The sequence below is a fragment of the Falco cherrug genome, chromosome 1 (genome assembly GCF_023634085.1).
Source record: "Falco cherrug isolate bFalChe1 chromosome 1, bFalChe1.pri, whole genome shotgun sequence".
Taxonomy (NCBI): domain Eukaryota; kingdom Metazoa; phylum Chordata; class Aves; order Falconiformes; family Falconidae; genus Falco; species Falco cherrug.
The window spans coordinates 77584060-77599623 of record NC_073697.1 but is presented as its reverse complement, the minus strand read 5'-3'; the positions used below and the strand labels follow the sequence as shown (position 1 = coordinate 77599623).

The window sequence follows — 15564 nt, the reverse complement described above, 5'->3', positions numbered from 1 at the left end:
TTAAAAAATTTTTTGCCCCCTCTGCAAGAAGTCTGAGTTAGTCTTCTGTGTAAAATTTTAGCCAAAGCAGTCTTGTTTTTGAGGAGAGTGCACAAGGAGTGAAGAAAAGGACATTTGATTTAAAGCATTAGGACTTCACACTCCTCTTGTTCTTGCAAAGAGAATCTGTGGGATTCATTTTAGCTGTAATACATCCAGATTCGGGGTTTGTGTGCATGCTGTAGGTGGTTGTGTTTCCCGCATGAATGGGATGAATCCATGTTGCCCTGCTTATACACAGCACGTATGTTGCACCTTTTGCAGCTTTTCCCACTCTATCCACAGTCACTATCTGTGAGGGGTAAGTGAACCTGTGTCAAAGAGACTGGGCTTTTACGGTGATTGCTGAGAAGAGTTTTGTTCATCCACTTACTCATGCATTACAACATTATTTGTTTCTGAATAAAGAATTGATGTTAAAAGTTAATATTTGTAATGATGTTAAATGTGCACAAATGGAAACACTATGAAAGAAATAAAGGAAAAGAGAAGAAATGATAGATCCATAAAATGGGAGAGTTTGTTCTTCCACATTAACAGGACAAAGGCCTGTTGAACAGAACATCTTATCTTTGATTCAGCAGTTGACTTTTAAGGAGAGTTCAGGCATCCGCAGATAGAAGTGTGTGTATGAATGTAGCTTAAGTATGTAAATTCTTGTAGTAATTACTGATTTTCTAAACTACTTTTTGTGCTCTCATTCGCTAGTGGGTTGTGTGTGCTATTTCATATTTTATCCTATATTAAATACTTCACCTGTGTCTACCAGAAAAGGCAGGATTACGTGATAGGTCCTTCATATGCCTTTGTCTTTCCAGTCCGGAGTTAAAACAAAGTTTTCTTTTTAATGGTCTCTGCGTTTTGGTTCCCATAAATGATAGCAAGGGACACTGCTCTGTTGTGCTGTTACTACTCACGTATCGTCAGCTATTGCCTCTCGTCTAAATCCCTTCTCTTTCTGTGGGGAACGGATCAGAAGGGAGCCAGGGGTCTGGGGCTGGAGCAGCGCTGCGGGCTAAAAGGGATTGGGAGGCTGAGGCATGGGATTAGAGAGGGAGCTGCGTGAGGAGGCAGTCCTGGGATAAGAAGAAGTAAGTTTGGATGATGAAATAGAGAAGGGAAAAGGTCTGTTGAAATAGGACTGTGGGCTTACTAGAAGCCGGTGAACAGAAGGGAGAGACATCTTACAGTAGACCATATGTGGTGGGAAAACTGGAATTGTCTTTTTTCAGAAACATGTGGAAAGGGAGATCGGGACTCAAGGACTTGATGAAAAGCCTCAGAAGGTACATATGAAGTTGGGGCCAAATTACAATAGGAAGGGGGATAATTAAAACTGGCCACACAAGAAGATTAGTGGCAGCTGGGCTTAATTAAATCTGCATAGGAAACTTTAATTGTGGTAGTTTTTTAAATTTAATGAATACTAAATCTAGGGTTTTTTACGTGCTGTCAGATTTATGTTTGACATAAGTAATTAGAGGAGCACCTTTGTTTACTGTTGGTTACTTTGACCACTTTGCACTGAATAAACAACATGATTGTTGAAGTATCTAGAGATAGTGAAAAAGGAGCAGGATCGTTTCTAATCCAACAGAAAATGTTCATGTGCTGCTCCAGGAAGTGTTGGCAGAGCTGTGCTGGGCAGGGTGATCGTAGAGCAAGAGCAGAGAGTCTCTTTAGCTGCTAATTTGTTCTGGAGCTTGGAGCTGCGAATAATGGAGTTGTCAGAGTGATTTGAGGTGTGTATACATTTCAGAGAAGTAGTTTATCATTCTTGGAAAAAGCATGCATGCTTGTAGGAAAAGATGCGTTGTTAATGATGTATTTTATTTTGATGAAAAGTTATTGAAAGTTTTTAAAGCTGTATGTTAATCTTGCTCTACTCGAAATTTTGTGCTGATGAAGTACAAAGGGTTTTATTTTCCTCTTTTGTACAGTATTCAGCTCAGAATTTTATGACTTGAGGTGTCCGTTACTATGATAAAGTTTGCCATCTTGTGTAGCACAGCAGAATTATTCTCCTGCAACTTTTGCTTAAAGCTCATTACTTTAAACTTGTGGCTTTATTTGAAGTACCTTGTCTTCATCAAGTCCTTGCATGAGGATAATTGTCCACTAGCATAACCTACAAAAGAAGGTGGTGGCTTCTTTATTTGACTTTGTATAGTTTCCATTTCCAGTTATTGCATGTCGATTGTTTTGGTTTGTTGTTGCTTTGCTATTGTTCAAAATCTTTCCTATATACAAATTGTGTAGCCAGTAATCAGATCAATGTATTAAACTTTCTGTTTAATGCAAGATACATGTCGCTTGCTCATAGTGTTTTGCATTGTTAGCTCCATACATGCAAAATATATTTTTTCTTTTTTTCATAAAACACGGTCCACAATTTTATCAGTGTTAATTTTATTGTTTATTTCTACCTGCTGGATGCTGCATTTAATTCTCTTTGCATGTTTTTCAAATGGGCTTAATGGGTTTTGGGTGGCTGGCAGCGCTGGTGCCTACCCATCTGCACACCCATCACTCTGTGTGCCAGTCTGAACTGGGATCGGGAGCATGCTTTTCAAGTGTAACTCCTGCTTGTCCACACTTGCTTCCCACTAGAATGAAAGCGCAGCTATCCCAGAGCACCTTCTGGGTGAAACTACACCAGATGTGCCCCAGCTGTGAGGGTCAGTTAGGCCCTGGGGTCTGAGCTGGTCTGGAAATAACAGCACTTTCCCCAGCCCCTGCCCAGCTCCTGTGCGTGCTGCGTCTCCGCTTTGCATGTGCCAGTGACAATCTTGGCAAAAGTGTGCTTTTAAGGATTTTATTTTTCTTGCAGAAGGTAGGTTAGGATGTTGAGATGAAACCATAGCAGATCCTTAGCTTGGATAGGATGTTCCTTTTTTACTTCATATTTACTTCAATTATAACTCAGTTACTAAGTTCCAGCTTTTTTACTGGGTTGTGTGTATTAATCTGTGAGGCAGTATTTAACCAAATATTTACAGAAGTTTTTGTGTTAGTCCAATTATCTTTGTCCGCCAAATCTGTAACCTCAAAAAAAGATCTGTTTTAGGAGTGTCCGCTGCCCATAAACCGCATTGTGACTCCAGCCATTCTGTCTTTTCGCTAACTGCTGTCCTGATCAGTATTAGCATGACTTCAGTTAGTACTCAAGTCAGTCTAGCCCTCTAATTTCCAAGTTAGTTCTTTAAAACCTTTGCAAGTTCTGCTATACTTAGTTAAAAAACAACCTCCCCCTCCACCTTTCTGCACCCACCTCATTTCCCTTTTTTCCCTTACAGTTTCAAGTGATAAAAAAGGAATAATAAGCCCCAGCTGTACTAATGGAGATCTTTCTGTTTTCCCATAGTTAGATGTTTTTATAGGTTAAAAATGTTTAGCAACTTCTGTATCGATTCGAGGGACAGATATTTCAGCGGTAAAGCAAGAAATGCAGTGTTCATCCTTCTTTCCCCGTACAGAATACAACCTGTTGTGGTGGATAAACCTGAGGAGTTCTCTCTGTAGTTTCCTGGTGTTGCTTGGCATTTCTTACAGATGGTTTTGAGCAACTGTAACTCTGGGTTATTTTTATAATTATTTTCTGTGCAAATTTAATGGATAAAGATGAAGAATTCTGCAGCATCTAATCTTCAATATAGACAGGGGGATGCATTCATCAACTCTGAATTTATAGCTGGATCAGTCCAGGGACTTCCATTTGCCTTAGGGATTCTTTGTATTTTGCTTTTCTATACAACTGGCTTCAAGTGTTAAGAAACTTAACCTGGGCCAAGTTAGACTTGTTGACGAAGTTTAATGAGTTTTGCATGTTTATGCAAAGCCCTGCATTGGTGTCTTGTCTAAAAATATCTCTTTGTGGTCTGAGGTGGGGTAGGAAAGCTCTGTGGACCTGCTGGGGCTTAGCTGATTTGAGTCATTTTGGGCTCGGAGAGTATAAATGAAGGAAGCTCCGTACCAGCTGAAAACAGCATTTTAGTTCTCTGGTAGTTGATTTGTAAATACACTTACTGCAAAATAATAATCCTGTCTTATTCCTTATCTACCTTATATATGGAAATGATTGTATCTTGTGTATTAGCCGACAGTAGTTAATTCTGAAAGCACTTACGTGACAGAAGGCAGCTTTAATGTTTCAAATCTCTCAGATAATGTACATCCATCTGTTCTTTAGCGAATGCTTCACCTCTTTGCATATTGATGGTTTCTGATGTAGCATTGCTTGTAATTAAATTTTGATAATGCATTGTACAGGCTTCTGGAAAAACCAAGTTGAATTTATTTGTGCAAATACAGAGTAAAACTGAAATCACTTATGACTGAATCTAATTTTGTGAATTGATGGTCACTACAAAAATCTAGGCATAATTAAAAATATATAATAGCACTAATGTATGTTCATTTTTTTTAATTGGCTGGAATTTCATTTGGGTATATTAACAGTAACAGTAGTGTTATTTTTGTCACTTATGCATTTAGCAGAATCAGGCATTCTGTTATCTAAGTATTTCATTGCCGACCCTTCCTGTTAGTTGCTTATAGATACAAATTGAAAGTATGTATTAAATTGTGGATACGAATGCAGCATTTTCATTTTTATCAAGCAAGCCCTAAACCAACAGTTGATTGATGTATTTGAAACAAAGCTGTTGATCCTGAAAAAATACAATTAAAAATTGTAAGCTTCATTCATGACTATTTAGAGAATCATTTGTGGTGGAAGCTGAAATTGCTAGATTCTGAAGATGTAAATCTCTTTTGATTTTTTTTTTTTTAATTCCTGATTTTCACCTGTTTTAATCTTTAAAAAATCCAAATCTTTTCTCTTTCCATGAGAAAGTAAGAGGTAGTGTTGTCGTGTTCATAAAGCCCAAACTATGTAGCAAGCCTGATAAATAGTTGTACTAACCTCAGATTATATGTGCAACCAAATTTGACATTTGATGAAATGGAGTTATTAAACATCAATCCAATATGCTACAGTTTCCAGGCTTTGGGGAAAAATGTTAAGTGAAAACATTTCTCTTAGATGGCACGAAGAGCATATTCTTCTCAAGTGCTACTTACTATATATAGAAAATCAAACACATTCACTTTTGATGCCCCTTGCACTCAAGGTTGGAGTCATTAGCTTCTGGTTTGGGTCATGTGCACCCCAGTGTCCTAATGCTTTTTTTCCACTGGTAAAAGCAGGAGTCAGCACAGCCTCTGCTTGCTTGTGTCGCGTCCTTGCCTTGACATGTGGAGCTTAATTGTCTTTTCGTATTAGCTTCTCATTTGCTCGTTGGAGCTAATTGCTAGTGGATGCTTTCTTTGGAACGCTTATTTCAGCTTCTGAGCTTGTAAGATTTTATTTGGGGGCAGTTGTTACCTGGATAGACATGTGGAAACTTGAGAACCATGACTTTGGGATTTAAGTAATGTTCCCTCAAGGAAGAGGCGACAAGTGTGCAGAACCCTATCTACAAATACTTCTCAATGCAAGACTTGAAAAACATCTGTAAAAATGTTTCTGTGGCTTTTATGGTACAACAAAAAGAAAATTACCATAGAGCTATGGTTTCTGGTACTTCCTTCCCCCCTCACCATTAATTTGGATGTTTTTATAAATGTCATGGAGCACAGTTGGGGTTTATCTGTTCCACAACTCCATCATCCAAGGCTCTAGGTTCTTTGGATTTTTTTTTAACTATGAGAGCCTTTCTAAAGAAAAGCAAGGGGATGGGTGGGAGAGATTAGGAGAATATCTTCCAGTACCGAGGTACTCCTGGAAACTTACATCCTTCAACTGCTTCTGCTCCAAGGAGACTCAGCAGTCATGCTTCCCTGCCAGTATTGTATTGTACTTTCTGAATCTCTCACAGCGTAGCCTGCTGAGTGGTGTGGTCTACGGACACCTGAGGACAGTGGTTCAATGCACAGCGAAAAAACTAGTTATTTTCTCTTTGCACACATTTTCATGTGCAACCTGTGACTGACCCCTTGTCAAGTTCATGTCTGGTGTCACCAACTCAACACATCGGTTGAATCTAGAGGAACTGGAGTCGGGATGTACCAGCCTCAAAGGTTGTATAGCTGGAAGTCACATACCAAATCTAAGATCTAGCTAGAGTGTGTTACATCCCTCTGTTCATGTGTATTGCTTACATGCACATGCATCGGCAAATGCATGGATAATTTGGAAATTGCATTAGTATTTTTCAATTTCTGTTAATATGCATCTATATCTGGCAATTTTTAAACTTCTCAGAGTCTCATTTAACAACTCTTGTAGCTTCTCAGAGTTTGGAGTACTTTACTGCTAACAGTGGTTTTTGCTGGTTGAGGTATGTGCCATTTCTGAGCTGCGTGGGCTGCCTAGCAGTGTCTGTCTGGTTTTGACCACCGGGCATCTCTGTGGCCAATTTAAGACTTGAAAGTGATAAGGCTGTATTCTTTAGTGTGTGTTCTCTTTTTCATTTATCTAAAAGAAAATCATAGTTCAAGAAATGAAACTTTCAATTACACCTGAAAATGTGCCTGCTCTTAAGGCATAAGATCAAAAGCAGCTCATAATCTGTAATATATAAAGTCTGTGATCAAATGAGAGGGAAAATACAATGCCACTTGAAAATTATCTTTGTCCAATTTTTAGCAAGTAATATCCTATACTTGGATCTTTAGTTAATGTGAATGTTAATGGTTCTTGTGGATTCTCTATTAGGGCAAGTAGTTCTGAATTTTGCAGAATGTGGTGCTTGCAGAGGTCATGGTCAGGCTGTTTAATAGAAGAAATAACTTTCTTGCTACAAAGTTGTCTGCAGTCTGGGTTTTTCCAGTGGTGTGTCAAGTAGAAATTATTCCTTGTATCTTGGAATCTGAAGTTGTCAGGAGTAATATGATGAAATAAGTTTTTAATGCTTTATCTAATAAAAAAATGTAACTTTTGTAATTACCCACTTTTTTTGTCTCTTTAGAATGTGAAAGCATTTGCATCTTCAGATAGCCTAGCCAAGGTCCAAGAAGTAGCAAGCTGGCTTTTGGAAATGAATCAGGAACTGCTCTCTGTGGGCAGCAAGAGGCGACGAACTGGTGGATCTCTTCGAGGTGATGCTTCCTCAAGCCAAGTAGATGAGGAGCAGATGAATCGGGTCATAGAAGAGGAGGAGCAGCAGCAAAGACGACAACAAGAGGAGCAGCACATTGGGAGGAATGGGGAGATAGGAGGAGAAGAACCTGGATTTGATGACAGGCATGAGTCTCAGCAGGAGCAGTCAGAAGAAAATAACAATAGACTTATTACAGTGGATGAAGAATCCACTTGTAACCAAGAGGAAGAAGATGATGAACATGCTGGTGATCAAGAGGAGGAGGTGGAAGAGGAGGAGGAAATGGACCAGGAGAGTGATGATTTTGATCAGTCTGACGACAGCAGTAGAGAAGATGAACATGCTAACAGTAACAGTGTCACAAATTCCAATAGCCTCATGGACTTGCCCATTCACCAGTCATCGCCATTCTATATAAAGACAAAGGTGAGAAACTACATTTTCTTTGTATGTCCTTAATCCTTGTTAACTCTGGATTTTGCAAAATAGCATGCATAATTAACTTAAAGTTTTACAATGAAGCAAAGATTTTACTTCCTAAAGAGCTCATTATGAAGAATTTACGCAGTCCACAAAAACTATACTGTTTTAACTGTTATTATTAAATTATTTGCATGCATTTGACACGAGCAAATACTGCTATGTATTTTAAGGAATAGAGCTCTGATAACTGTATTCAAAAGATCAAGGTATTTATTTGTAAATATTTATACATGCTAATTCATACACTTAATAAGACCCCTCCAGTCATTATTTATCATTTTTTCCTTCTCAAAGCAGGCAAGAAGAAAGGTAAGCAATTGTGCATATGTGGTGCTCTCTGAGAATAGCTGACTCATTTAGATGAAAACATTGTAATGAAAAAATGGGTGGAATATTACAGAAGCATCAAGTTCTTTCTTCTAGCCAGGTTATGGTGAGTTCAGTGACAAAATGCAGGTTAAAAACTGTGTTAGCCAGTTATTCAGGTTACTGAATGTAATAACAAAATTACTACACAGTGTTGTAGGGTATCCTGCTTGTGAGAGGACCCTGTAAATTGTGTGCAGTGGTTGTTGAGAACTTGTGATTTGCAATAAGAATTTGGAAATAAATACTTGTAATTTTGTTGCTACTTCTATCACCTAACATTTTAGATTTTAAAAAAAATCATAATTTTTGGAACATTAGTTCCAGTGTACATTCGTAGTGCACAGTATTTTCCAGATTCTTCAGGAAGCAGGAATTCTGTTAATTTTTAGGAGCAGCAAAACCTGAAAGAATAATGAAAGCAGTGATACTGGACTAATACAAAAAAGGAAGCAGGAAAGTGTTCTTGTGGAATAATGTTGTTCTTAAATGTGTGTACCAATTTCTTTTTTTAATCATTAATTGGTAATGGAACACCTGGACTCCTCTCAGCTTTCAAAAAACCAAAATGACACCCCCCCCCCGCCCCGAAATTTTTGCAATGTACTTAAAAAAAACCAACAAACTGTTGTAAAACAAAACAAAACTACAAAAAATATCAGTTAACATAAGTTAACAGGATTCCCTCTGTGTTTGAGTATGAACATACATGTATACAGATGCAGAATCAGTCTTGAAGATGTGCTATAACAGTAGAACAGGTAAATAGGATGAACGTTTGCCCTGGAAGCTGCAGCACTATGTTTTTGGTAATAGTAATTAGCATGTAATTCACTTGTGTGTTTAAAGTTTCTCAATTAATATCTTTGATTTTTGAAAAGTCATAATGTTTTCACATCTGTTTTTAGTAAATGATGTAATTTTCTGTTGATAATTCTACTGTTGAAAGTACTGAAGTATATGCTTTCTAATTTGAAGTGGAATACTGTCATATCTCATGTCATTCATTTGGTTATTTTACAACGCCAATTCTTGTTTTTATTCCAATACTTTGGTTTTCCTGAATTTAGTATGACTTACTGAGTATCGTACAAAACTAGCATTCAGTATGGACTTTATATTTAATATAGGAAATACTCACACTCAAAAATATGTTTTTAAGTCTCTGAATTGGAAAATATTGAAGTGCTTTGTAAATAACCACGTTTGATATACGGACAGAATACAACAGTTTTCAGTGATGGTCGGTTTTGAAGCTCTTTTAATGATCTTCAATAATGAGTGCAGTTTTTTTCTTTAAGGTGTGTTTGATATAAACTGAAACAAGCTGGATAAGTGTGAAGGAATTTGTCTGAATGATTTTTGTAATGATGCACAATTTTAGTGTGGTGTGATCATTGCTTTGCATATTGCTTCTGTGCAGCGCTGGCCAGTTTTGTCTGTGCTCTGTCCCCAGGCTGTGCTTCTGCAAGAACTGTTGGGGAGCTACGTACGAACTGTATTTGGGAATTGTTCGTGATTCATGGTGTAACTCTGTTTTAGGTAGTTTTGACTGTGTACGTGAAGGATCAGCACAGGTTAGAAAGCAGCTTGAACTGGCACTGCTCTAGGTCACGGTTACACACGACTGACATAATGCCTGACATAATGTTGCTTATTCATTAATAAATCAACATTTAACCATAGGAGCACATTCTGTGCTAAAAAACGTAGAAATACGGCTGTGCTGGAGCATGAATGAATGAATGACCAGAGTAAGAATAAACATGACTAATTAATATGCTGCTTTTGAGAAGAAAAAGGTGTGTTTATAGACTCATCAACTGCCTTTATGAGTGATTTCTAGTTCTACCTGTTGAAGATAGACTCACTGTAGGAGACTTGAACCTTATAGACTTATTTTTAACTTTTCAGATGTGCTTCTCAGCATTTGTAATGTAGGCTAGTTCTCCTCGTAACTCTGGCTGCATTACCTGCTCGCTTGCTCTATGCTGTGCTCCTGCAAAACTTGCTCTGCGCCACCAGCAGCAGCTGTGATGACTGAATGCGCTACTTGCTGTTTGTGTGTCAGATGTAAACCTGGCTCCTCAGCGGCATGCATTCCTGATCCAGCATAGCTGCTGGTTCGGTCTGGATGTATGTATGTACCAATATTGGCAACACACAGTTTTCATCACTGCCAAATACCAAGAGGTAACATTTAGACTGAATAAAATAGCTACTGCCGTAGGTGTCAGTGTGCAGCTCCTATCAACTTTTTGATATCTTTGTTCTACCTTTTAGTCCTTTCCTCATAAACCACTGAATAAAGTCTCTTTCTAATCTGACTTTTCTTTGCTTATTGGCCTGCAGGACCCTGTGTGGTTAAGGCAGGCAATGGCAAGGTTCCTACATAACACTGCTTGTGTTGGCCACCTCTCACCTGGACTTCCACTTGACAGCAGCAAGCTTGCTCTGTTCTATTAGATACATTTCACCAGAAGCATAAACCCCGTTATATTTATATAAAAACACATTTATATATATTCACATTATAGGTAATGTTTATATAATATATATAATTATATATACATATTTGCCTCACACTACTGCACTGCACAAATAGCTGAGATAATTGTTGCCATAATGTTGTGAAAATGTTATGACTAAAGGGCATATACACTCGAAACGAGAAAGCTGGTGATTCAGGAGAGTCTCATTGCATTCACAAGCAACACCCAGGAATCCTCCCCCAGGAAGGGTCCTTGTGGTTACCTGTTAGAATTTCCTGCGTAAAACATGAGGCTGCTTGTATTGACTTCTGCACAGGTTAAAGCGTATTTTTAGGAAAATTTCACCATCGGAAAACAGGAAACAGTCCAGCAAGGCAAATGTATCTCAAGGTTAGGTTAATAGTTTGTTAGTTATCACCCGTGTTTAAACTTCTGCACCTTTACTCTACTCTGCCTTCTTCCTGCTGTCTTTTTTTGACCATTATGATTAATTATTTTTGTGTTGTACTGAAGAGCTGTTTAACAAGTGGGTTTTTCTTCCCACATACATAGACAAATTCACTCCAGAAAGGTGTCTTAAATAATAAGGACACTATGTCTGTTGAGCATATTTTTCTATTTTTTGTTCTTATTATGGTACTTCCCTGAATACTCTCTGTGATTTTTGAACATCTGTCTTGAATCGTAGATATCAGAACTGAGATTAAAACTCCAGTAGCAACTGCACCAATGACAATTAAAATTCGTTCATGCTATTTATTTACCTGTTTATGTAAGACACGATTCCATTAACACTTTTGACTGCAGCGTTGCATTGAGATTTCATGTTTGACTGATTTGTCATGATGCAACATGATGTGAGCCTTTTTTAGAGACCTCTGTTCTGAAAGTGTGGCCTGTGTCCTTTGTACCTAGAGAGAATTGACGCTTGGTTGTATTAAAGTGGCTAGGGTTTTCTCAGATCCAGTGTACCTCATCAGATCCTTTACTGTTTGTTAATTTTTACTCCAGTTGTTCTATGTCCTATCAAATGTTGTCATGTCTGTTTTATAAAAATATTAAATAGCACAGGAGGGCAAAGGTACTATGTGCAGAACTGTTACAGAAGCATGCATTTGAGGCTGATTCTTCAACTGGCTGCATCATATTTGCGGCATCCGTTTCCAGCGCTCTGGGATGACTTGGTGTTACTTGAGTTCCTTAGGAATGGCCATGTAACAACCACAACATAAGCAAAGAAATACATCTACAGTGCATCACATATTTCACAGCAACTGCCCTTAAATGCTTTTATCCCTCAGTACATGTGGGATTCTGTAGCACTGCAAGAAGGAGAACATATTACTGGTAGTCACAGTCACTGGGAAATAGCTCATGTAAATTAACATTCTTGCTTATTTTAGATTTAAATTGTTTGTCTACCTGTGTTCATACTCTTGAAATTGTAGTAATAACAAGTATGTCACGCCAGCAATGTTTTATCTTTATTGAAACTGGTATTTATGACATAGGTGATAACCAGCATGTTTTTATGGAAAAATTGGCATCAACACTGTTAATCCTATTCTGTGTCAACCATAGCGTTATTTTCTATTGGAGTGACGCCTGGGTTTCAGCCTATGGTTATCCAGGTTGTACTGTTTCCTTTTCTGATTTTTTTTAATATATATTACTAGGTTTATTTGAGACTTCTGAAATACTTAGATTGTTCTAATTCTTAAAAATAATTTTGATCATAATGTATATAATCTTAATTCAAATTTGTGTTTGATTAACTATTTCTACAATTCCCAGTTTTATAGTTCTTAAATATTAATGACTGCCATCTTCAATAGACTGAAATATTTTTATTACGATGGAGGCTTTCAGTTTTCATCAAGATTATTTGTTTTTCTTTAACTGCTGTGAACTTTACTTATTTGGAGGAATATTGGCTTCTCGAAATCTTAGAAATTGTTTCTGAACAGTTGAAATAATTTACAGGTTCATTCAGCTTTCATTTGGATTTGGCGTATTTTGTGGAAGTGGAGGGAAAAAAAGTCATGATCACTTATAGCCAAGCTCCCATAAATTTAATTGTGCTCTGTTCATTTTTCTTTATCTAAATTTCGACATTACATAATACTTTTAATAGTAAATGTCTTTAATGTTGAAGTCACCTCACTTAGGAAACAATCACTCCAAAAATAAATAAAAATGAAACCCATGAATTCGTGAGAAGCATTAGCTGCATTCATTCCAGCAAATATTGTCGCAGATTTCTATGATTAGGCAAAACAACTGGCTCGTACCAGACTAGCAGGTCTGAGATCTCCAGGGGCACATAAATACGTGCTGTAGGTCAAACTGTGGAATCAAGGCATGTTTCTGTTCTTAACTCCTTCTTGCGTGCTTGAAGTTGGTCTCTGGCAAAAGAGGAAAAGAGTCTGAAGGTTATATAGAAACTAGAAGATGCAATTTACCGTGTCCATCTCAAATAGTTGTATTGTTCAGGGAACAGTTGTTGGGAGATAAGCACATGGCAGCCCTCTTTCATCTTAAAGTATGCCTCTTGCTTCACACAGATGCCATCCTGAATGTTCATGTAATTTCTTCATTTCATGCCATGCCCTCCTGTTTGAGATGGGATTCCAGGAGCCATCTCTTACTTCTCCACAAATTGTGTTTTGAGGGGAGGATACGCCAGAGAAGGCACTAAAGGTATTTTCATGTGTTCTGTAAGGACCTGAATTTAAAAATCCAAGTAAGTGGATAGAGCAGGAGGATTGTTAGCTGGTGCGTGGCCATTTTTCTTGTTCTGGGTTTCAGGAGATGTATTTTTCTGCTCTGCTTCTCTGGAGGGATGTCTGAAAAAGGAGTGTTAGAGCCTGCCTGGGAGATGCTGCGTCCTTCTGGACAACAGGCGCTGCTCAACAAGAGACTTCAGAACAAAAGCCCTCTTACTTAAACGTTTTATTTTGTTTCCTTCTTTTGAGTCTGTCATGAAACATAGCAAATTAGGGTATATGAATGTGAAACGTTATTTCTGTGCTATTTGGGCTGTGATGGTGACCCTTCATAAGGGGTCAGACATCTGCATGCAGAACCCTCTGCTAACTTTCCGATTTGGTGTGCTCTTCAAATGCAGGTTTCCTTGTTGCAGGATTGTGGGCTGTGATGGTGATTGTTTTCTTGGTTAACGAGAGCTTACTAAAAACCAGAAAACAGATTAGCTAAAATGAAGATGAGAAATTCTTGTGTAGTTGGATAATACAGTGACACAAAGCACTGTGATACCTCTTCAGCAGTTGTCGTATTTGAGCATTTGTTTCACTACCAAAGGTAATAAGATGATTTTTTAATAGATGGTTTTCATATATAACCTATATTATATACCACAGAGTGGTTGGGGTTGGAAGGGACCTCTGGAGATCACCTGGTCCACCCCCATGCTAAAGCAGGTTCACCCAGAGCAGGTCGCACAGAATTGCATCCAGGTGGGTTTTGAATGTCTCCAGAGAAGGAGATGCCACAGCCTCCCTGGGCAGCCTGTCCCAGGGCTCTGTCACCCCCAAGGTAAAGACGTTTTTCCTCATATTCAGACAGAACTGCCTGTGCTGCAGTTTGTGCCCGTTGCCCCTTGTCCTGTCTCTGGGCACCTCTGAAAGGAGCCTGGCCCCGTCCTCTGGACACTCGCCCTTAAGGTATGTGTAGCCACCGATGAGATCCCTCTCAGCCTTCTCCAGGCTGAGCAGGCCCAGCTCCCTCAGCCCTTCCCCATAAGGGGGATGCCCCGGTCCCCTCATCGCCCTCGCAGCCTCCGCTGGGCCCTCTCCAGCCCTGTCTCTCTTGACCTGGGGAGCCCAGAACTGGACCCAGTACTCCAGGTGCGGCCTCACCAGGGGGCAGGTAGAGGGGCAGGACAACCTCCCTCGACCTGCTGGCCACGCTCCTCCTAATGCACCCCAGGATGCCACTGGCCCCTTGGCCACCAGGGCACCCTGCTGGCTCATGGGCAACTTGCTGCCCACCAGAACTCCCAGGTCCTTCTCCACAGAGCTGCCCCCCAGCAGGTCAGCCCCAGCCTGTACTGGTGCGTGGGGTGGCTCCTCCCCAGCGGCAGGACCCTCCGCTGGCCTTTGTTGAGCTTGATGAGGTTCCTCTCCACCCAGCTCTCCAGCCTGTCCAGGTCTCGCTGAGTGGCAGCGCAGCCTCCTGGTGTGTCAGCCGCTCCTCCCAGCTGTGTCCCATCAGCAAACTTGCTGAGGGTGCCCTCTGTCCCTTCAGCCAGGTCATGATGGATACGCCGAGCAGGACCGGAGCCAGTCCCGACCCCTGGGGAACACCACCAGCTACAGGCCTCCAGCCAGACTCTGCGCCGCTGATCACAACCCTCCGAGCTCTGCCATTCAGCCAGTTCTCGACCCACCTCGCTGTCCACCCATCTAACCCACACCTCCTGAGCTTACCTGCGAGGGTGTTATGGGAGACGGTGTCAAAAGCCTTGCTGAGGTCAAGGTAGACAACACCCATGGCTCTCCCCTCATCTACCCAAGCAGTCATTCCATCCTAGAAGGCTATTATTTTTGTCAGGCATCGTTTCCCCTTGGTGAATCAGTGTTGACCACCCCTGATAACCTTCTTTTCGTGCACATGCTTTGAGATGACCTCCAGAATGAGCTGTTCCATCACCTTTCCAGCGATGATGGTGGGGCTGAGCAGCCTGCAGTTTCCCAGGTCCTCCTTTTTGCCCTCTTTGAAGGCTGGAGTGACACTGACTTTCCTCCAGTTGTCAGGCACCTCTCCTGTCCTCCATGACCTTTCAAAGACAATGGAGAATGGCTTGGCAATGACACCTGCCAGCTCCCTCAGCACTTGGGTGCACCCCATTGGGACCCATGGATTTGTGGTTAACAATTTTGCTTAAATGATCTCTAACCTGATCACAACCAAGGGAAAGTCTTCCTTTCTCCAGATTCCCTCTCTTGTCTCCAGGGTCTGGGAAACCTGAGGGCTGGCCTTGGCAGTGAAGACTGAAGCAAAGAAGGCATTCAGTAACTCTGCCTTCTCTGTCCTTCATCACCAGGGCACCCACCTCATTC

At 40.1% G+C, this 15564-nt stretch overlaps 1 protein-coding gene across 2 annotated transcripts in view; it reads left to right on the top strand.

Moving 5' to 3' along the window:
• FBXW7 (F-box and WD repeat domain containing 7) overlaps positions 1–15564 on the top strand; it is a 191479-nt gene that overhangs the window by 75592 nt on the left and 100323 nt on the right. For both annotated transcript variants that reach the window (XM_055702646.1, XM_027801671.2), the window contains exon 2: positions 7011–7568. In XM_055702646.1, the coding sequence (XP_055558621.1) occupies positions 7080–7568 (489 nt within the window). In that variant the 5' untranslated portion in view covers positions 7011–7079. The remainder of the gene's footprint in view (positions 1–7010; positions 7569–15564) is intronic.